This window comes from Engystomops pustulosus, chromosome 4, assembly GCF_040894005.1.
Source record: "Engystomops pustulosus chromosome 4, aEngPut4.maternal, whole genome shotgun sequence".
NCBI lineage: Eukaryota > Metazoa > Chordata > Amphibia > Anura > Leptodactylidae > Engystomops > Engystomops pustulosus.
Genome location: NC_092414.1, coordinates 133,075,301 through 133,099,061, shown reverse-complemented (window position 1 = coordinate 133,099,061; position 23,761 = coordinate 133,075,301). Strand labels below are relative to the sequence as shown.

General features: G+C 44.7%; 1 protein-coding gene across 1 annotated transcript in view; it reads left to right on the top strand.

The window, feature by feature from the left end:
- The first annotated feature begins 7,066 nt into the window (after positions 1-7,066).
- LOC140127154 (carboxypeptidase A1-like) overlaps positions 7,067-23,761 on the top strand; it is a 28,878-nt gene continuing 12,183 nt past the window's right edge. The window contains exons 1-2 of the mRNA XM_072147498.1: positions 7,067-7,181; positions 16,403-16,484. Coding sequence (XP_072003599.1) covers positions 7,117-7,181; positions 16,403-16,484 — 147 coding nt within the window. The 5' untranslated portion in view covers positions 7,067-7,116. The remainder of the gene's footprint in view (positions 7,182-16,402; positions 16,485-23,761) is intronic.

Below are 23,761 nucleotides of genomic sequence, written 5' to 3'. Positions count from 1 at the left end.
AGGATCAGGGAAGGCTGGAGTAGGTTCATTTTGTAGTCTTTTATTGCATAAGTGTTGCTTATTGGACTTATTTTCTTCCTTTTGATTGGATATCTGGGATATCTATGGGTCTGACCTCATTAGGCACACACATTAGGCAAGTATTGACAGGTAATACCCTGAACTCTCATACCGTTTTATATGGGGCCCAAGCATTTAATATAAAACCGGGTGGAAATGAAATAATTTTATATAGGATCTAAGAAGAAATATAATATTCTATACATCCACGTCTCAGCAGCATTAAGATACACCAATGCTTACAAATATGTATACAACAAACAGTGCTCAACTGTAACATTAAAAACAAGGACCTGAATGAGTTTGACAAAGAACAAATTATAATGGCTAAATAACTGAGAAAGAAGATCTTTAAGTGACATTTCTTGTGGGTTATCCTTGCCATACAGCTGTTAGTACCTACTAATCAATGGCGTAACAAGATTCCAAGATTCTTAATGTAAAGTTTGGATCAGGACCCATATATCTAAAATCTCCCTATCTCTCTGAGAATACATATATACTATACGTACACACACTACCCAGACATATACACATGTCCATGGATGACACTTTCGTCAGATTTTTGAAGTTTTCAGGATTTGCGCCGCTCTGACAGGTATTTAACTGGGGATTGTGTCGCAAGCAATCAAATTGTGGTGCAGCTTCGCTGGCTTTCATGCAACACAAATCGGGAGGTGGGCCATCTGACGATCCGACTGATTCAAACTGAGCTGGGATTTAAGATTCAATTTGTGTCGCAAGACAATGCACTTACATACACCGGGAAGAAGAAAGTGAATTTTGGCGGACCTGAGCGACACATGCATACCGGGCGCACGATCTTAGTGAATCGGCTGATGTGCGATCCGGTAGGACAATGCACTTTCGCCGATCACGCAGGACAGGTAAGTAAATGTGCCCCATACTGTAATGAGGACTCAGGACTACTAAGACAATCCCTCCATAGGCTACAGTGCAGACATGTAACAAAAAAAGACAAATGGAAAAACACAGGGAGAGTAAACAGTCCGGCTCACAACTGAGGTATAATTTCAAACACCACATAATAGTCTCCACAACAAGCCAAGAATCAAATATCAGGAGAAAAGGAGAGGTGAACTACAGCAACAGTTAGCAGATTCATTTGACAAGTGAGAACTAGACTTTGTGAAGGATATTTATAAAGTTCACAGTCACATGGTGTTAACTCTTGCTGATTCAGAGCCTGGCTGCAGAGTAAATTGAACACAATTCACAGCCAGCCACTAGACCATAGTTCACACCAATGAACAGGAGAAAACCACATGAACAGTCAGTGTTTCCTCAATATATCAATGTGAATCAAGGAAGACGCATACATGGACTTAACAATATTCCTTTCTTAGGAGGGACCACGGACAGGGGAGTAACTAGGAAAGATTGGGCCCTATAGCAGACTTCTGAATGGGGCCCCTTCCCCCTACACTAGGCAGTCTTATTATCCCAGGGTGAGGGCACTCAAGTAACTGTAAACCACATAGGGGAAGTAGACGGCAGGAAGCTAGAGATGAGAGATTTCAAGTCCTGCTGTCCACTCTCCCGACAATTCTTATCTAAGTTCCGACTGTGTACTGTAGAAGATTTCACTGTTATATAGATATTATTATGTAAAATTTGCAACATTATATGTATTTAATGGTGCACATTTGCCATTCTTTAGTGTGTAAGGTCAGATGCCGGGGCCCCCTGACACTGCGGGCCCCATAGCAGTCGCTAAGGCTGTTACCACTGTAGCTACGCCCCTGGCCACCGAACCCTCATTAGGACCACCAGGTTTGCAGAGGTTTTGATTATCATACAGCCTAACATGGAGCATGAAGATCTGGGACAACCATGAAGGCACTTCCTGCCTAGGCTACAGTGCAGACATGTAACAGGACAAACAAGATGAAAAACACAATAAGGGATGGTTAGTCCAGGTCAAAACTGAGAAAACATATAAGGAACAGAATTGCAAACATGTCTCAAAAACAAGCCAAGAATCAAACACCAAGAAAACAGGAGAGTAGAATTACAGCATGTTAGGTAAAAGCTAGTAAATGAATTAGACCAGTGAGCAGTGATCTGCATACATAATATTTATAATGAGGAGGAACTGTGCTCCAGGTGGTAGGAGCAGGAACTCACAGTCCCATGGAGTTAACTCCTACTGTTTCAGAGCCTTGATGCAGAGAGATGGCTGTGGTGAACAGAATTTACAGCCAAAAAAAAACAAAGGCTGGTTTGTATAAAGATGACCCAGTAAATAATACCACAGATAATAATACAAAATAGCTTTATTTGGCATACTCTAAAACACTTAAAACCACACATAGGACGCCTAAGATGTCCATATCAATGGATGGTGTAGATAAGCCATAACCCAAATCCTCCTACAAAAAATATAAGGTTCTCGAGTGCACTCACTGAGATGAATAAGTAACAATCCTCACATATCCAAGGAATAAGGTGCAGAGGAGAAAATGCATAATTCTGATCATAGGGCTACAAAGGTAAAATACCCAAATTGTATAAATAGTAAAGTCTCTATAATGCAGAAAAAGTGCAATGACTAACAAAATATCAAAGAATAACAGAGCATCACTGACTTCTGTTGGGAGAGAGAGGCACTGGGCTGTAAACACTTTTTACAGTGACCATATACCAGACAGTACTGGAGTTTGGGAAACAATTTGTAAAGATGCAGGCGCAAGTACCTTTGTGGTAATGGGTGCCTCCTCAGTAACCTAAGGCAGTACTTCTCTCCACAGTATTACATACTCTTTACATACTTTTAGTTCATATCAGTCACACTCTCAACGCTATGTAAGCTACTACATTTTCTGTGGCCAAACAAGTATATTGGGTCATTCAGAAGACAGTTTACATCTCAAATTATCTTTTTGAAGCTCCTCTCAACTAAATATGCCACTATAGGGATAGTCCTTTGATTCCACATTTTGTTCACAGTTTAGGAGCTAACTAGTTGGCCAGGGTTTGAGGGAACATGAGGACTAAATATACAGGCAGTCCCCGGGTTACGTACAAGATAGGTTCTGTAGGTTTGTTCTTAAGTTGAATTTGTATGTAAGTCGGAATTGTATATTTTATAATTGTAGCTCCAGACAAATTTTTTTTTTTTGCCCAAGTGACAATTGGAGTTAAAATTTTTTTGATGTAATTGGACCAAGGATTATCAATAAAGCTTCATTAAAGACACCTTACAGCTGGACATTGCAGTCTGGGACTATAGTAAAGCCTCCAGAGGTCTCAGTGGGCAGAGGGGTCCGTCTGTAACTATGAGTCGTCTGTAAGTCGGGTGTCCTTAAGTAGGGGACCGCCTGTAATTAAAATTTAGCGTTTGGCTATTCCAATCAATCATATAAATGAGCGTCCCACGTGCCATGTATACATTTAGCAGCATGAAGTTAAATAAACAGGGAATGCAGGCTTTGCAGCGCTCACCAATACATAGGTTGAACCTTTTTTTATTTTTCCAAGTAATCCATAGAAGTACAATATACAGCCTAGCAGCTGATTGGCACAATGGCTGTTTCACATCTCATATGATTCCTCATCCAGGTGCTGTGTTCTTCTTCATCTTCCTTCAAGCCATATGAGGATCTACATGTGAGAGAGCACCACTGAAGTCTATATGGAGAGTGAATACTAATGTGTCGCTGTATAAAGAGGCCTTATTCCCTGGTTTGAAATACTGTACATGTGAGGTGTAGTGTCATTTACCTACTAGTTTATGGTACTCTCACATTGCCTCACACTCAAAAGTAGACAGCTTGAAGATCCTTCCCTAGAGCCTAGAAGGAGATCAATCTCACAGTTGAAAGGCTAATATTTTTTGTTGAAAACATAGGCAAACATTGCAATGGAGGTTGACCTCCTCCATTTGACATTCAGACAAAAGCAATGAAAAACACTGGGAGGAACAATTTGAACCCTATTTAATCAATTCTCCAGATCCCTATCCATAAACCCACCTAGCTGTTCTTACCTCCTTGCCAATACCACCCTAGGCGTAGGCAAATGGGAATTTTTTGCAACACATTTTAAGAGAATGACTTTGTGTAATGAAGGACTACCACAATTAATGGAAAAAACATTGAAACATTTATTGATTTTATTTATTTTCTGTCCTCCATGACAGGCTTAAACATTGAAATCAGCACTTTATCCATGATGGATACAGCACCTTCTGTTCCAGCCAAGATATGGCTATAGATGTAATAGAGCCTGAAATCTTTATACTAAATCTGATTTCAGCAGTGAGAGGGGGGGCGGGGGGGGGGGGGCAAAACTGGACTTCTAAATAGAATATGGGGGAAGTCAGCACTGACCACCTGTCTTACAATACAGGGTGTTCACACAAAAATAGGGCTTTCAAATGTCTGCAGAGCAGTCAAATGAGAAAATGGGGCATATTTATCAGGACCTTTGTGCAACGCCAGTGGCGCAGAGGCCCTGAAATAATCGCAAATGCTAGCTTATTGCTAGCTTTTGCGATTATTTGCCCCAATCCGCCACCTTCATGCCAGTGGGGTGTGAAGGGAGGGCGCAGCCGTCCGGGAGTGGGCCGGCGCGGGGCGTCCCCGTTCCCTGCGCCCTTGCTGCTGCCGGCGACTTTTCATACGCGAAAAGTCGCCGACTGCGTTTTTTTCTACGCCAGGCCTCTTGATGTATCCCGCTGCGAACATGCAGCGGTGGGGCTATCATACGCTCGCACACAAGCTATGAATATGCCCCAATTAGTCTATTTCATATACAGTATATCACATTGATAAGACAATAAAAGATTAACCGGGCTACAGATGGTTGGTGACATTTCCTTCCCTTTCCAAAGTGAAACACTGGCACAAAAACAGGACAAAACAAAACACAGGAGGAAGGTTATGCAAATATGGCATAAAGAAAGAGTTCTACTCAGAACACAACCGGTACAAAAGGTAAGAAGGAAAGATCAGAATAAAGCAATACAAAAGTCACTAACAAACTCCACAGATGACTTATATCAAGTACAAGGAAGACAGCAAATTAACTTCTTATTAATATCAGAGCGTGATGTGATTGGACCAGCAGGGGAGGATGTGAATGGAGAAAACATCTGTCCATCACAACTTGCTTAATCCTCTGCAGCCCAGAACAAAATCTGCAAGAGACATACGGACATACGGACATTCAGACTGAATGCAAAATAAATCTAAAATCAAAGTTGACAACCCATTCTGTGCTGTACTTTATGGACAGAGGATGGTTGAAGCACAACCAGGTGTAGATGTTACACCTGTAGATGTTACAATCGTTTGCATGTTGCAAATGACTGTAGAAAATGACTGCCTGAAAGCGCAGAAACAGGAATAGGACCTTCTCCAAAAATGGCGACTCAGGCTGTCAGCTCACCCACTAGCAGCGGAAATCATGGCCAAGAGTGAGCCCATACATATAACCTAATACCAAGGCTATAAAAGTTCATCCTGTGCCTTGTCATAGTAGGGCACAAAGATAATTAGGTACTTTCGGTACATCCCTGTTTGAGTGTTATTCTCTCTTCAGGATTTAGACCAGACTATCATTTAAGGGTATGAAAATCCAGTAGAATGATAAACAGTATTAGCCGATAATATGTTGTTTTTTTTCTTTCTATGTTGCAAGTTCTAATGTTTGAATTGTATCCAAATCACTATAGTATATGATGACTTCCATTCTTATCAATATGAGGAAAGCAAACAGTTCAGGGAATTACTGAAACAAACACAGTTTTATCTCAGTGCCCTGAAATGATAACAACAGCTGTGGCAATTTTCACAGTCTTTAGAACATACTGGCAAATCAACTGCCTACCCTACCATATTTCATGCCCATACTGTGGCCTGAAACATATATTAACCTCTTGGATAAGTAGGAGCTGTCTCTGATATGGGATATCCTGATATAGAATACCTAGATAGGTCTGTTTTGGTGAATATCTGTATTACACATGGAAAAGCAAAAACTGTTGGCTGTGTTGCCTTTTTTATATCTATACTATTTTTTTTTTTTTTTTTAAAGAAGAACCATTCAATGGCTCCATGTATTGCCCATGCACACAGTTGCCCTTGAAGATAAACTCAGAGCAGGTCCATTTCTTGGATGTGTTTGAGGCTCTGCCCTCCCACAAAAGTCTGTGAACCTATGAAAAATCAGATTGACACAAAGTGGCCCACATTTATTAAAGCGTTTGCACCAATTTTCGGTCTGACTTTGCATTGAAAAGAATGTGCAAACTGCTTGTTCATGTATTTATAAAATTTCTCCACCAGTTTTGTGTCACGGCTTCACTGTGTCCCACAAGACAGAAAAAAATGTGCACCTAGGGGTGTGTTCATGCTTAGTCGGAGATTGTGCCACGCTTATAACTGACGTGCGCCACACTTATTACACTGCACAGGCAAACTGCACATAGTACAGACTGCACTAATGTGGGCCAGTGTGTCATCTGTGTGCAGTACGTATTTGCAGATCCATAGCTAGATAACACAGTAATGTGACACTCCAAGGGGTGAGGACAAGCAACTGACATAATTTACCAGCCTCCTTTTTGTGGATCTGCAAAAAGGATGGCATATGCCTCAGAGCAGTGAATTGAGTGCCTATGAGTCCCTTGTTCTACCTATTTCTGGAGGAACCAGAGTTTGAACTCTGATCTGTAAATTATCCTCTACACCTATCCTTTACACTAAAATTATATAGATTACTGCTACATTACAATTACTAACTTATAACAAACCGCATTTTAAATTAAATTTATGCCCAACGCACTATTGGTCACAAAGCTTCATTAGGTGTTGTTGCAAATTCTGTCATTGCGGATAGGTCATCTATATCACAAAACATTTATAAGTAACTTCTGTGAATAACAGCATTATCTATCATGTGTAGTACGCTGATGCCAGGACATAATTAATAGCTTTTGATAAAAGAAGACCTTGGTTGAGATTCACAATAAGCAATATAAATGACCAGGATCTCACATATCAAGTTCTGTTCCTCCAAATAGTGAGAGAAATGAAGATCTTGATAGCTTTCAGCGTTTTCTTGGCAGCGGTATTCAGCCACAAGACTTTTGTTGGGTAAGTAGGCTTTTTAGCTGTTAATTGTAATTGATATTCCTTTTGAGTATACTAATACTAGTAATGAAAACATCCATTGTGTGTGTAAATTTACACTTTTTTGGGCCGTGAATGAACTCTTTTCTGTTCATTTTTAAAGACATCTTCCCATCTCGGACATTTAGAACATATCCACATATGTCACCCATTTCCAAACGATGAGGTCTTGCAAGTAGCTAGAGAACAAGGATCTGCAACACATTTGCTTTGAATAAAAGGGCTGGCTTTGCATTAGTTTTATCCTCATTAACTTCAATGGGAGTTCTGAGAATTGCTGAGCAGGCATGCTATGTTCATGGAGGCTTTAATGTCAATGACATTTTATGCCTCTGGGGGTATATCCAATTGAATGTTCCCTATAACTATCACACTCAAAGGTTATTAGACATTTCCCCTTAAACTTATAATATAAAAAATTGCACCTGATCATCAGTTTACATTTTTCATAATACTGACTAATTTTTATTTTAAAGAGTAACTGTAAAGTTTTTTTTCCACAAATCAATAGCTCTTGGGATGTAAAACAACTTTGCCTATTATCTTTGTTACCTATATTCAGTAGTTTCTTTGCTATAGCCCTCAGATTACCTCATTGCTGTAATGGCTGCTTCCTCTCCATGTGCTGATAAGCACTGTGTATTTTTACTTTGTGTATACTTTGTTTCTCAGTCAGTTTCATGGGAGGGGAGGAGGTCATGTGACAGAGCTTTCAGTGTATGTAGCAGAGCTGGATGTGTACAGTGGATACAGATGTCTCCCGCACAGAATAGTGAGAGGCAACAGGGGAGATCTTGTACATCAGTCCCTCCATCCCAATCTGTGATTTTACAGAAAGTTCTCTGTTTTTCCTCTCCTCATGCTGTTCCTTCCTCTGTGCAGATAAGCTATTAACCCTTAGTGCTCACACAGCACAGGTTCATCTAATAAGAAAGAATCAAAATGAGAAGAGTGCCACATATTGTAAATTAACATCAATGCCTATTGTGATTGTTGGGATATATTTTTTGAGATAATACAATTTGTTTTGCAATATTTTATTTTTCTTTAACTTTTCAGTAACAAAAAAGGTAAAAGTAAAGAGAAAAAATAGTTTGGAAAAGATGGAAGGACTTGTGAACCAAACATTCAAAGTTTAACATGTAAATAGATTATGAGACATCTCCGCAGTAGCCCTGTCAGGAACTCCACATCTTTTGAATTATGCCTCCTTATCTGAAATCATGTCTAAATGGTCACTTATCACAATCTAGTTAAAAACTCAATTCCTCAAGCTACCAGTGAGAAAGCCTTTAAGGTGTATGGGCTATACAATTTGGAATGAATAAATCCCTTTGAAAATGTTTAGAAATTAAGGAACAAATCCCCAGTAATTAAAAATGTAAACTATTAGTAATAATGGGGCACATTTACTTACCCTTCCAAGTCGCGATCCCCGATCTGGACTCTCCAACGATGATGCACTGTGCCTCTTTCCACGTAGATCCTGCGCCCGATATCCTGCATGTGTAGCTCCCCGCTCAGGTCCGCCAGAGTTCACCTTCTTCTTCCCAGTCCATGTAAGTGCTTGGCTTGCGACTAGAGATGAGCGAACACACTCGTCTGAGCTTGATGCTCGTTCGAGCATTAGCGTACTCGTAACTGCTCGTTGCTCGGACGAATACTTCGCCAGCTCGAGCAAATGGCATCTCCCGCCGTTTTGATTTTTGGCGGCCAGAAACAGAGCCAATCACAAGCGAGACTCTGCACTCCACCCAGCATTACGTGGTACCCTTACACGTCGATAGGAGTGGTTGGCTGGCCTGATCAGGTGACCCTGGAATAGACTAGCCCCTGCCCGCGCTGCTCGCATCATTCTCTGTCTGGATGCCGTTAGGGAGAGAGCTGCTGCTGCTGCAGGGATAGCGCTAGGGTGTTATATTAGCTTACTGTTAGGCAGGAGTGAGTCTACAAGAACCCAACAGCCCTTGTTAGGGCTAGAATAGCGTTATATATATTTATTTTTTGTTTGCTTGTGGCTGGGCTTGCTGGCACTAGTAGTGCAGCTAGTACCATATTGTGAGGAATTTGCAGAGAGACTTGGGAACGTTATATTTAGCTCTTAGTGACACACACATCTGAAACACCTAAGTGGGACAATTTATTAGGGGTTTGATTGAATTAGGCACAGTCTGACGATTTTTTTTTTTTCAAAACTTAAAGTGACTTAAAATCCAGTTGTGTGCTGTCAGTGTAGGTTAGAAACTAGGCATACAAGAACCCAACCGACTTTCTTAGGCCTACAATAGCGTTATATATTTTGTTGATTTGCTTGTGGCTGGCCTTGCTGGCACTAGTAGTGCAGCTAGTACTATTGTGAGGAATTTGCAGAGAGACTTGGGAATGTTATATTTAGCTCTTAGTGACACACACATCTCAAACACCTGAAAGTGGGACAATTTATTAGGGGTTTGATTGAATTAGGCACAGTCTGCTGCTTTTTTTTTACTTTTATTTTTTTTTATAATTTAAAGTCATCAGGCACAGCACAAAATCCAGTTGTGTGCTGTCAGTGTAGGTTAGAAACTAGCCATAGCAATAGGATAGCATCGTTTTGTATAAAAAACGCCGCAGAGCTACACTCCCTAGGTTCATGTCTCAAGTTACTGGGACTCGTGGTAGAGCACTGTTGAGGCCAGAACAATGCGAACAGGTGATGTCGTGGATTGCGGACAATGCTTCTAGCCATTTGTCCACCAGTCAGTCTTCCACGCAGTCCACCCATGTCACCGAAATCAGCACTCCTCCACCTCAGCCTCCTTCCCCCCAGTCTGCCCCCTCACAGGAAAATTTGGCATTTGAACCGGCATACTCTGAGGAACTGTTTTCTGGACCCTTCCCAGAGTCACAAACCACTTGTCCAGCTGCTGCTGAGCTCTTTTCCGATGCCCAGGTTTTCTACCGGTCGCAGTCTGTGGGTGATGATGACATTGTTGACGTAAAGAGGTGTCGGACGATGAGGAGACACAGTTGTCAGACAGTGGTGAAGTTATTGTCAGGGCAGGAAGTCTGAGGGGGGAGCAAACTGAAAGATCGGAGGATGATGAGGTGACAGACCCAAGCTGGGTTGATAGGCCGGGTGAACACAGTGCTTCTGAGATGGAGGAGAGTCCTCGACGAGAACAGGTTGGAAGAGGCAGTGGTGGGGCCAGACGGAGAGGCAGGGCCAGAGCTGGTGCATCAGCGCCAAATGTTTCACGTAGTGAAGCTCCCGTGGCGAGGGCTAGATTTTTGGAAGTCTGGAGGTTCTTTAAAGAAACACCGGATGACCGACGGACTGTGGTGTGCAACCTGTGCCACACCAGGATCAGCAGGGGTTCCACCACTACCAGCTTAACCACCACCAGTATGCGCAGGCATATGAATGCTAAACACCCCACTCAATGGAACCAAGGCCATTCACCTCTGCCCGGGCACACCACTGCTCCTTCCCCTGTGTCATCTGCTGCCTCTGCTAGTCAGCCCCCTGCCCAGGACCCCGACCCAAACACCTCCCGTGCGAAAACTACACCTTCGCCTCCACAGCATCCACCAAAGTCTCCATGCACAGCGTTCAGCTCTCCATACCCCAGACGCTGGAGCGCAAGAGGAAGTACAGTGCAACCCACCCACACGCCCAAGCCCTCAACGTTTACATCTCCAAACTACTTAGCCTGGAGATGCTGCCCTATAGGCTGGTAGAGACCAAGGCCTTTCGCAACCTCATGGAGGCGGCCACCTCTCGGTATTCGGTCCCCAGCCGCTACTACTTTTCCCGATGTGCCGTCCCAGCCCTGCACCAGCACGTGTCAGACAACATCATCCGTGCCCTGACCAACGCCGTTTCTGACAAGGTCCACCTGACCATGGGCACGTGGACGAGTGCTGCCGGGCAGGGCCACTATATATCGCTGACGGCACATTGGGTTAACTTGGTGGAGGCTGGGACCGAGTCTGACCCTGCAGCTGGTCATATACTGCCAACGCCGAGGATTGTGGATCCTACCTCGGTCCAGGTCTCTCAGGCCTACTATGCCATCATTTACTGATATTATTTCAGCGCTTCTTGCGCATTTGTTTACATTCCCCTCACCTGCCATAACCCAAACTTATAAGAACACTACTACACTTGATCTTATACAAAAGGTTCTTAGAAGTGCTGTTTGGGGAGGAGCAGAGAGACAGGGGCATGGACAGGCGAAAGCTTGCCTGGCAGCGGACCGGCAGCTCCATCCCAAGATCCAACTAACATAGTTTTAACTGCAGCACCTTTAATCTACTACTACTACCTTACTGCCTCCATACATGGTCCCCTTATAAAACGAGCTGTGTCAGGCAGAATTTTGGGTTGTTTTCATGGCTTCCACATCAAACTTGTTAACTTTGTCGCCACCCTGCTGTGTTATCCACAAAATATACTGGCAAACTTTTATCATTTACCGGAATTATTTCAGCGCTTTTTGTGCATCTGTTTAACCCTAGAATGCATACCTGGGGCCTCGCAGGCCCGCTCTGTTAGTTTTTTTCTTTTTACTGCAAGACTACTTTAGTTAGAATTCTGAAAGTCTAGGTATTCCTCAGTTATATAGTTATTAGTCATTTCCAGTTGTTCATATATTTTTATGTTACAGGCATTTCGGTATAATAACTCTTTTTTGTCAATACCCCATATTTACATACCTGGGGCCTTTTAGGCCCGTACTAGGTTTACATGTGATCCTAAGTCTTTTTGTCTTTTCTGTTGCTGGAGAAAACTGTGACTTAGGCTGCATTCACACTGCCGTTGCCCGCCGTACCGTAGCGGGCAATGGCAGCGTGCGGGGAGAGGAGGAGGAGGTGAGCACAGCTCACCCCCGCCCCTCTCCATAGGGATACATGGCGCACGGCGCCGTATTACGGGTAAAGATAGGACAGGTCCTATCTTTTTCCCGGGTATGGAGCGGTATGGTGCCGCACGTGTGCCGCACTGCACCGCTCCCGTAGGGCGCTGTGCGCCCATTGCCGTCTGTGGGGGACGTATATCGGCCGTATATACGTCGGCCGTATATACGTCCCCCATACGGTCGTGTGAATGTAGCCTTAGTGTTTATGACTCTGCTGTTGTGGATTGTGCCTGACTACATGGTCATGTGATCTTGGGAAGGAGGCTACCTCATGATGTCATGCGTCTCTGACATCATCATAGTTCCTGAACAGGAAGGAGGAAGGAGTCAGCTTTCTTGTTTCTTGAAAAAGAAACTCTGAGCTCCAAAAATCCAAAGATTTCCACTTCACCTAAAAGAAAGTGGTGACCTGCTGAGGGTGAGAGGAGGGGGCTGCACAGACACTAACAAAGAGTCTACAACCCTTATTGTAATCATTTTTTTTCATTATACTTTACTGACTTCTAAGGTTACAATGGCACAGTCTACATCCAGGGGTTTGACTGACCAAGAAATCAAAGCAATTATTTTTGATAGACAGTCCTGTGTAAAATACTACAATTTCATCTTCCAGATGTTGAATTACAGATAACATGTGAAAGATGTTGCGGTCATTAGTAGCATCATGTTTACTGCATGTTTTAAGCATGTTTACTGCAAATTTTATATATATATATATAAAAAAAACTTTTTGGCGCGCGTTAACACACTGCGCGTTTTGGTTGCCTTTTCATTGCATTTGAAACGCATATACAACAGCTGATGAGAGGTGATTTGCCCAATTACATTACCGTTTATGTTAGTAAATGCAATGTCAACGCATGTGTTAACAAAACACATGTTGCGTTGTTAACACATGTGTTTACATCGCGTTTACGATGCGCTTTGTAAACGGAAATGTTAACAGTGATGTAATTAGGCAAATCACCCCTCCTCAGCTGTTGTATATGTGTTTCAAACGCAATGAAAACGCAAGTCAAAACGCAACGTGTGAACGCGCCCTCAGACAAAAAAACGTTATTATAAAGAGTTATATCGAATGAGTATATTGGGCGTTTTAAGCCCGTTCAGTTGCTTTATTGTTGTTTTTTGCACAAAATGTTTTGAATTATTCTTAGGATGCATTTTCACTAGTGCTGGTGTCTGCCAGGAGGTGATCCGTAATGGATATGATCTCTTGGTAACTCCAGTTAAGATTGCCGAAATGCCCGGATTCTACCAGCCTTAGCTGGGGACCCCAGGAGGTCAGATCCAGTACAGATCCCCTCCCGGCAGACACCAGTACTAGTAGGAATGCATCCTTACTTTGCATTTTTCAAATAAACTTTAAAAAGTATTTTTATTTGAGTTATTCCATGTTATTTGCACACGGGCCTAAAAGGCCCCAGGTATGTAAAAGTGTAGATTTTGATTTTCATGCATTCTAGGGTTAAATTCCCCTCACCCGCCATAACCCAAACTTATAAGAACACTACTACACTTGATCTTATACAAAAGGTTCTTAGAAGTGCTGTTTGGGGAGGAGCCAAGAGACAGGGGCTTGGACAGGCGAAAGCTCACCTGGCAGCGGACCGCCAGCTCCATCCCAAGAGCCAACTAACATAGTTTTAACTGCAGCACCTTTAATCCACTACTACTTCCCTGCCTCCATACATCGTCCCCTTATCAAACGAGCTGTGTCAGGCAGAATTTTCAGGTGTTTCACCAGATACATAGTGGAACTCGGCCCATCTGTCGCCGCCATGCTGGAGACCTGAAGTTGCAATCATAGCAGCGCTATACTGTCGCTCTTAATCATGGAACCATTTACGAAAAAACTATTAAAAATATAACTGCTATGCTATTCCATTATTCCTAGGTGAAATATTCAAACGACCCCGCCTGCTTTGAAAATTATAATTTTTTCCAAGTAAACGTTTCTGGCCCCCAGGCCCATTTTGGGTGGGGAGGAGCCGAGAGACAGGGGCTTGGACAGGCGAAAGCTCGCCTGGCAGCGGACCACCAGCTCCATCCCAAGATTAGGCAGCCTCAGAGGCATCCATGCATACTGCCCCTGCTGTTTCCTGTCCATTTTGCCTCCACGATCCTCCACAGCGTCCACCAATGTCTCCATGCGCAACTTTCAACTCTCTATACCCCAGACGCTGAAGCACGAGAGGATATACAGCATATCATCCCCTTATCAAACGAGCTGTGTCAGGCTGAATTTTCAGGTTTCACCAGATACATAATGGAACTCGGCCCATCTGTCGCCGCCATGCTGGAGACCTGAAGTTGCAATCATAGCAGCAATATGGATGCCCCATACTGTCACTCTTAATCATGGAAGTCGTCTCCATGGCTGCCTCCACATGTCGTCCCCTTATCAAACGAGCTGTGTCAGGCTCATTTTTCGTGTGTTTCACCAGATACGTTATGGAACTTGGTCACTATATCGCCACCATGCTGTGTTATCGACTAAATATACCGTCAACCTTTTGTTGACATAGGAAATCATTTCAGCGCTTCTTGCTCACCTCCTTTGGTTCCTCTCTGCCACCCATTGGTTTGAAGCCTGAGTCCATTTAGGGTATGTCGCTATGACACTCTCTAGCCTGCCGCTGCTGCCGCTGCCTCTGCATGCCGTCCTCTATAGTGTCAGGGTCAATTATTGGATGTTTTAGATGCTATCTAGCCTCATTTGGTCACTCTGTCATGGCCATGCTGTTGCCCATAATTTTGGCATAATGGTGCGATTAAACAGCCTCAGAGGCATCCATGCATGCTGATCCTGCTGTTTCCTGTCCATTTCCGTGCTGTTTACATCATTTTCTGAGGTTTCCAGGTGTTTGACCAAGCTTCCCTGTGCAGACCCTTGGTCCCCTTGAAAAATGCTCGAGTCTCCCATTGACTTCAATGGGGTTCGTTATTCGAGACGAGCACTCGAGCATCGGGAAAAGTTCGTCTCGAATAACGAGCACTCGAGCATTTTAGTGCTTGCTCATCTCTACTTGCGACACAAATTGAAATGTTAAATCCTGCGAATAGTCCGAATCTGTCGGATCGTTTGACGGCCCGTCCCCAGATTTGTGTTGCGTGAAATCCGCCACGATTGCGACACAGTCCAATAACGTGTGACACAACCCCTGGCGCGATCCCCAAAAATGACAAAAATGTGGCCCCAATAAGTCTGAAGCTTTGTGTTATTATTTAGGTTATTTGTTAATTTACCCCATTGTGAATGGCTAAAGAAATGAGATTGGTAGTCATGTCTGTTGGGTTGGCTGCTTTACCATTACGGAAAAAACCCTACTTCATAAGGATAAATGCAGGGCACCATAAAGGTATTGATCATGTAAGCTAGGATTTTTATAAAGATCAAGTTAAAGGAAACCTACCACTTGATCCTTGCCGAAATGACCTCCTCACACCACCCTCTTCTCGCGCATGTGCAGTCAGCCATGACACATTGCAGCTGTGCGAGATTCACTGCTTGCACATGCGCGAGAGGGGCCAAGAGCCGAGTGATGTCACTGGCTCTTTGTCCAAGGAGGAGGAACACAACGAAGATGGGGCATGAATAATTAAACATCGGAGGTGCGTGGAATCGCCAGGGTGACGTAAGTGAAGCGCCAAAGTCACATTTCTATAGATTATAAAATACTTTTTTTGCCTAAACTATCGGTTTGTGTCCCTAAACAAAGTATGTCCTGGTGTCAGTGGTAAAGAGCCGAGAAGGTGGTGTGAGGAGGTCATTTGGGCCGGGATGAAGTAGTAGGTTTCCTTTGACATTAACATAAAGCTAACATTAATTAATAAAGTAAGACACAAATTGTGGCACTACTACAGTTATAACAGTGGTCATGGGATCGCTAATATAAAGGCTTTCAGTGCATTAGTTCCCAGGGTGCCTCGCCAACTTAAAAAATTAAAGAAGCATTCAGATTGTGGAGATTTTTTAAAAATATTTATATTTATTTTTTATAAAATAGTTATGAAAAACCCATCAGGGTCTGTTTTTTCCATGATTTAAAGAGGGAACGGGACATAATATAATTTGGACTAAATATAATTGCATTGAAAGATTAAATCATATTAAAGTGTTTTTTTTAGCTCAGACGCAAATTGGTACGTTGTCTGTTCAACAGGTTATGTTAAAATACTAGTACATGTTGTTGCTAGGCATGTTACCATCCAACACAGGTCATATTTTACTTGCAAAAGTGTAATGCACTGTTTGAATATATACTTACTTTTTTTTCATAGAGATCAGATTTTACGTGCACATCCCAAAGATAATGCACAGTTGAATATTTTAAGAGAATTGGAAGCCATGAATCATTTACAGGTACAGTGCTACCTTACTAAAAAACTATATGGAATGTATTTTTCACAAGAATAACATACCTAGTGACAATATAACTCTGATGAATAACTGACACTGATTGTTAGTGAAGAAATGGACACTGATTGTTAGTGAAGAAATGCATAAGTAGCCTCTGCACTTCCAATGCTGAAACCACTTTTATGGCATACAAAAGTTTGCGTCCTTCTATCAAATGGAGTCTGAAGTAGACTTTCACCCAAACAAGTAGTAATTGTTTATTTTTAGCTTTTTTCTCTTTGGGCAGATTCACACTGCCGTTGTCAGTCCGTGAACCACGGACTGTGCAGGGTCCTGTGGCAGGAGCCGAATTCAGCATCTCTTCCCCATGCTTTCTCTGCATGCAGAAGTAATGTCATGTGATGAGGGTGACATCATCGTAGGTTCTTTAGCATGCTAACATTAGCAAACTATACACCAAGCATATATCTCACAAAATCACAGCATATCATATCACATGAAACAGTGGCGGATTAAGTTTCCCATTGCCCTGGGCTTTTCACATGATTAAGGCACCCCACCATCCAGAACTGCTAATCTATATCCTTTATTTACTCTATGTCCTTAATTTTACAGTGCTCATAAAAGTAATTAAATGATGAACTTCAATCGTGCTCTTATAACCATCTATCTAGGAAAGCCGATTCCCTAACTGCATGAAATTGTCTACCCGGTGTGAGAAAGTGAGAGGTGTTGTGTGGGAAAACCGCTATCTGTCTTACAGGCAGATGAAATGCTGGTGGTAAAAGCCCTGGGTTTGTCTGCAGTAACCCAAGGGTTAATGCAGACATGATAAGCAGGAATAGTCTGTTTTGTCTGTGTTGGCCTAGCTAACATGGACACATTTGTAATGTCCGTACTGGGCCTGCTTATTATGGAGTAGGGGTAGGCTGGTAGTGGGACTCCTACTCCACCCGGGCTTCGGTCCTGGGTTTGTGAATTGCCCACAGGTGCGGGTCACAGGCCTCATTAGGATCTGATTTAGTCTGCAGGCCAGAAGCAGTAGGGGAGGCCCTACCTGGAGAGCTGAAAGCGAGATTGCATTCTCACAGCAAAGGTAACTGGGGGTCTCCTGTCTTGCTGCTGGCCAAGAGCGTGTGCCAGGCAGCCTGGTACCCGGATAGCTAGGGTCCTCAAAATGTATTAGACAGCGCCTAGCCGGGCAGGAATTACTTTTATAATGTTTTTGCATGTGCCTAAGCCAAGGCTGAATTTGTGTTCTGTTTTGCAAGTGTGAATAAACACTTAAGTTGGACTTTTAAACCTGCGTGTGTCACTGCTTCCTGCACTGCTACCTGTCAACTACCAGAGCAATTCCCCACATATGGTGGATTGGAGCGGGCAAAGTGCAGTGAAGTATACACTAGTGCATGTCCTGGAAGTTGACAGCACTGAAGCTGCAAGCCACAGCCATGGAGGAGTTAATCAAGCAGCTTGTCCAGTCCAACGTGCAGCAGCAAGAGACAAACAGATTGCTGCTCCAGCAGATAACAGCCCTGACCGCTGCTCAGCAAAGGACTGTCCCAGCAATGACGGTGAAGGACGCCAGGAAAGAGGTCCGCAAAGCTATGACCAAGATGACCGCCGAGGATGATGTGGAGGCCTATCTGACAGGCTTTGAGAGGGTGGCCACCCGAGAGAGGTTGCCACAGCAACACTGGGCAGAGGTGTTGGCCCCCTTCCTCGTCGCTGATCCCCATCAGGCATACTACGACCTGAGCGAGGAGTATGCCCGGGACTACTCCAAGGTAAAGGCAGAGATCTTGGCCCGACTAGGAGTGGATCAGCATCTACGCGCTCAAAGAGTGAATAGCTGGAGATACCAGGAGGCGCTACCACCGAGGGGGCAGATGCACCAACTTGTTCACTTGGTCCGCAAGTGGCTTCAGCCGGAGACATCAACCCCAGCCCAGATGGTCGAGAAGGTTGTTTTGGACCGTTTCCTGAGGGCCTTGCCGGGTGAGATCCAACAATGGGTGGGACACGGGGACCCGTCTGATGCCGATGCGCTGGTGGGGTTGGTGGAGAGGTTTTGTGCCACTCAGGCCCTAACAAAGAGAGCCCCTTATACCAAGACAGGCCTTAAGGCACGGAAGGTCTTGTCACCCACAAATTCCCGGGGCAGGACAACGCCCAATGTCTGGGAAGTACCCCAGGGGAGGAGGAGGGGGGAGGCTCCCACCTGTTGGACCTGCCATGAGCCAGGTCATATTGCAGCCCATTGCCCCAATTCCTCAGAGCCCATGGACTGCAGTTCCGCCAGAAGGGTTTCTCTCTATGCTGCCCCTGTCTACACAGCTACTAGTCCCGACTCTGCTGATGTGCGCCACCTGTGCCGGGTGACTGTGGCAGGGCATCCAGCGTTGGCCCTGCTGGACTCAGGCAGTCGGGTGACCTTGATTAATGGGTCCCTCACAGACCCCAAGGCAGTCACAGGGCGCACAATTGGAGTCCTGTGCATCCATGGGGACGTAAAGGACTACCCCACCACAGTTATTAACTTCCAGACCTCTTGTGGAGAGACACTACATGAGGCAGCGGTTGTCAAGAACTTGCCCCATGACCTTATCTTGGGACGGGACTTCCCCATGTTCTGGACTCTATGGCGGGGAAACCAAGAGTTGGGGGGTTGTTCTCCTGTGTTGTCTGGTCAGATCTCTGAAGCCGAGCCTGATGACCCAGACTCTGGAGTTCCTGCCGTAGGGGTGACCGCCACAGAAGATGGAAGTGTAATGTTTCCCATAGATGTTATGGCAGGCGAAACTGAGGAGGTAGTGACAGGACCGCAGTTGTCTGATTTGGAGGTATCCCGTGACAACTTTGGTACTGCCCAACTCCAGGACCCCACTCTGGTCCGCGCCAGAGAAAATGTGGTAGAAATTAATGGCGTACCTCAGCACCCAGGTGCGGATAAGTTGTTCCCTCGTGTGGTGGTAAATCAGGAGTTGTTGTACCGCATTGATAAGGTCCACGGTGAAACCCGGGAGCAGTTAATGGTGCCTCAGCCATATCGTCAGATGGTGTTAGACCTTGCACATAAGCATGTGATGGGAGGGCACCTAGGTACCACAAAAACTCTGGAACGCATCTTGCAGCGTTTTTACTGGCCAGGAGTATATGATAGGGTAAAAAGGTATTGTGAAACTTGCCCTGATTGTCAATTGCATGCTCCCATGGTACACTTTCGAAGTCCGTTGGTACCTCTGCCCATTATTGAGGTACCCTTTGAAAGGGTCGCCATGGATTTGGTCGGTCCTTTAGTTAAATCTGCTCGGGGGCATCAGCATATCCTGGTAGTCATGGACTATGCTACCCGATATCCTGAGGCCATCCCACTGCTGCACACCTCTGCGAAACTAATTGCCAAAGAGTTGTTTGCCATGTTCTGTCGGGTGGGACTTCCCAAGGAGATCCTCACAGATCAGGGGACTCCTTTTATGTCAAAGGTCACCAAGGAGCTATGTCGGCTCTTTAATATTAAACAGTTACGCACCTCTGTGTACCATCCTCAGACGGATGGATTGGTAGAACGGTTCAACAAAACTTTAAAGAGTATGCTAAAAAAAGTGGTAAACAAGGATGGGAAGGACTGGGATGTACTATTGCCATATTTAATGTTCGCCATCCGAGAGGTCCCACAAGCCTCTACTGGGTTCTCACCGTTTGAGTTAGTGTATGGCAGACATCCCAGGGGTCTCCTGGACATAGCCAAGGAGACATGGGAACAAGAGCCCACCCCCCACAAAAGTGTAATAGACCATATCGCAGATATGCAGGACAGGGTGTCAGCCGTCATGCCCATTGTCAAAGAGCATATGGAGGAGGCACAAAGGACTCAAAGCCGGGTTTATAACAGGTCAGCAAAAGTAAGGAGCTTTAATCCCGGTGATCGTGTGTTGGTACTAGTCCCCACTGTAGAAAGTAAGTTTCTCGCTAAATGGCAAGGACCGTATGAGGTTATAGAGAAAATAGGAGAGGTGAACTACAGGATACGTCAGCCCGGACGGAGAAAACCCGAGCAGACTTATCATGTAAATCTGTTGAAGGCCTGGAAAGACAGAGAGAGTCTGCATACAGAGATGGTCCTGGCCAGTCCACCTCCTGCGCTACCCTCACAGGCTGCAGATAAGCCTGTGCCGGAGGCAGAAGTGCGAATAGCCGATACCCTTACCAAAGAGCAACAGCGAGAGGCTCGAGAGTTTGTAGCAAGATATACAGATGTGTTCTCAGAGTTGCCTGGCTACACGTCTGTAATTAAACATGATATTGTCACTGAGCCAGGGGTAAGGGTAAGATTAAGGCCGTACCGAGTCCCCGAAGCTCGTAGACAAGCCATATCAGAAGAAGTTCAGAAGATGCTGAAGCTAGGGGTTATTGAGGAGTCCAAAAGTGAGTGGGCCAGTCCAATTGTTCTAATTCCCAAACAGGATGGGACGTTGCGATTTTGCAACGATTTTAGAAAATTGAATGAGGTGTCTAAGTTTGATGCCTATCCTATGCCCCGGGTGGACGAGCTTATTGAGAGACTAGGGGGTGCTCGGTACTTCACCACCCTGGATCTAACTAAAGGATATTGGCAGGTACCCCTGACAGATAGGGCTAAAGAAAAGACAGCCTTTATCACCCCTGAGGGCCTTTTTCACTATGTTGTATTACCGTTTGGGCTTCATGGGGCCCCCGCTACCTTTCAACGGTTAATGGACATAGTGTTAAAGCCACATAGGAGATACGCCTCCGCCTATCTAGACATATCTAGACATTATCATCTACAGCCAAGACTGGGCGAGTCACTTGGCCAAGGTACAGGCCGTAGTAAACTCTCTAAGGGCAGCGGGCCTGACTGCAAACCCCAAGAAGTGTGCGCTGGGAATGGAAGAGACACACTATTTGGGGTATGTGATCGGTCGAGGTATAATTAAACCTCAGATCAACAAGATTGACGCTATACAGGGTTGGCCTCAACCAGTGAGCACAAAGCAAGTCAGGGCATTCCTGGGCATTGTAGGGTACTACAGACGGTTTATACCAAACTTTGCCACCATGTCCGCTCCCCTGACAGACCTGCTGAAGGGTAAAAGGCCGGTCATGGTGCGGTGGAATGAACAAGCAGAAGGTGCTTTTCAGGCATTGAAGTCTGCGTTGTGTGGATCTCCCATCCTCATTACGCCAAACTTCAAGAGAGAGTTTATTGTGCAGACGGATGCGTCAGATGTAGGACTGGGAGCTGTCCTGTCTCAGGAGGTGAATGGCGAGGAACACCCCATTACTTACCTGAGCAGGAAGCTCACGCCAGCTGAAAAAAATTACAGTATCGTAGAGAAGGAATGTCTGGCCATAAAGTGGGCATTGGAGTCCCTACGGTACTACTTGCTGGGACGACAGTTCCGTCTAATAACTGACCACTCTCCTCTCACGTGGATGAGTAGAACTAAGGAGAAGAATGCCAGGGTCACTAGGTCGTTCTTGTCCCTCCAAAATTTCAGTTTCATGGTGGAGCACAGAGCCGGGAAGCTACAGGGCAATGCGGATGCCTTGTCCCGAATGCATTGCTTTATGTCAGGAGTTTGCCCCGGTGGGTCTGAACTGAGGGGGAGGGTATGTGAGAAAGTGAGAGGTGTTGTGTGGGAAAACCGCTATCTGTCTTACAGGCAGATGAAATGCTGGTGGTAAAAGCCCTGGGTTTGTCTGCAGTAACCCAAGGGTTAATGCAGACATGATAAGCAGGAATAGTCTGTTTTGTCTGTGTTGGCCTAGCTAACATGGACACATTTGTAATGTCCGTACTGGGCCTGCTTATTATGGAGTAGGGGTAGGCTGGTAGTGGGACTCCTACTCCACCCGGGCTTCGGTCCTGGGTTTGTGAATTGCCCACAGGTGCGGGTCACAGGCCTCGTTAGGGTCTGATTTAGTCTGCAGGCCAGAAGCAGTAGGGGAGGCCCTACCTGGAGAGCTGAAAGCGAGATTGCATTCTCACAGCAAAGGTAACTGGGGGTCTCCTGTCTTGCTGCTGGCCAAGAGCGTGTGCCAGGCAGCCTGGTACCCGGATAGCTAGGGTCCTAAAATGTATTAGACAGCGCCTAGCCGGGCAGGAATTACTTTTATAATGTTTTTGCATGTGCCTAAGCCAAGGCTGAATTTGTGTTCTGTTTTGCAAGTGTGAATAAACACTTAAGTTGGACTTTTAAACCTGCGTGTGTCACTGCTTCCTGCACTGCTACCTGTCAACTACCAGAGCAATTCCCCACACCGGACTACCTTCCGGATCACATCCCCCAGACAATGTAGGAGATGTGGATGCAGCCCCTGGCTGGCACGGCCATTATGCTCTCAGCTGAACTCCCCCTCATACTGTAAATACTTGCGTATAAGCCAAGGCTCCTAATTTTACAACAAAAAACTTGTAAAAGTTATTGAATTAAGTATGAGCCCTAGGGTAGGAAATGCCGCCGCTACTCCAATAAAATGTTTAGCAAAATATCTTATTTTTGTAAATATCTTATTTTTGTCATTGATTAATTTCAATAAAGTTTATTGAACATAAAATGTTTAGCAGAAGCCGCACCTCATTACTGAAAAGTCCACAGCAGAGCCAGCTTTACAGAAATGTCCACAGCAGAGTCCCCTTTAATTAAATGTCCACCCCCAGATGCCCCCTTTTAATGAAATGTCATCCCAGATAGTCATAGTGTAAGGGCCTGAGCAGCGCATACACTATAACGTCATGCGACCGCGTCACCATCGCCTCACAGTGTATGCGCCGGCCGGAAGTAGGAGCCGCGGGGTGGGGGAATAGAACCCGGAAGGGAAGTATAGATTTTTTTTTTTTTAAGACTGATGGGGGATTTTCATATAGGGCCCATGTATGGGCACCCATAGCCCGTATATGAAGATCCACCATTGACGTGAAATCACAAAGACACAGTAGAAGCCCACGCAATCATGCGTTTTTTATTTTTATGTGCTCAGATATGTGTATGGGGTACAGTTTGCTAATGTTAAGAGGCTAAACGAACTGTTATAATGTCACCTTGGTCACATGACTTTAGGCCATACACCTCAACTCGCTCTATAGTTCCATAGATACCAGGCATGTATAGAACTCTAATTTTATGTGAATGTGAGGGAAACAATTTTTAGTTAAAAGAAGGGGGTCAGATAGTTACTAGGGCTCTATAGGAACCTACCACTAGCTGTATTTGTGACAAATGTGCGTAGATTATCATGCTACAGGATTTTTCTAC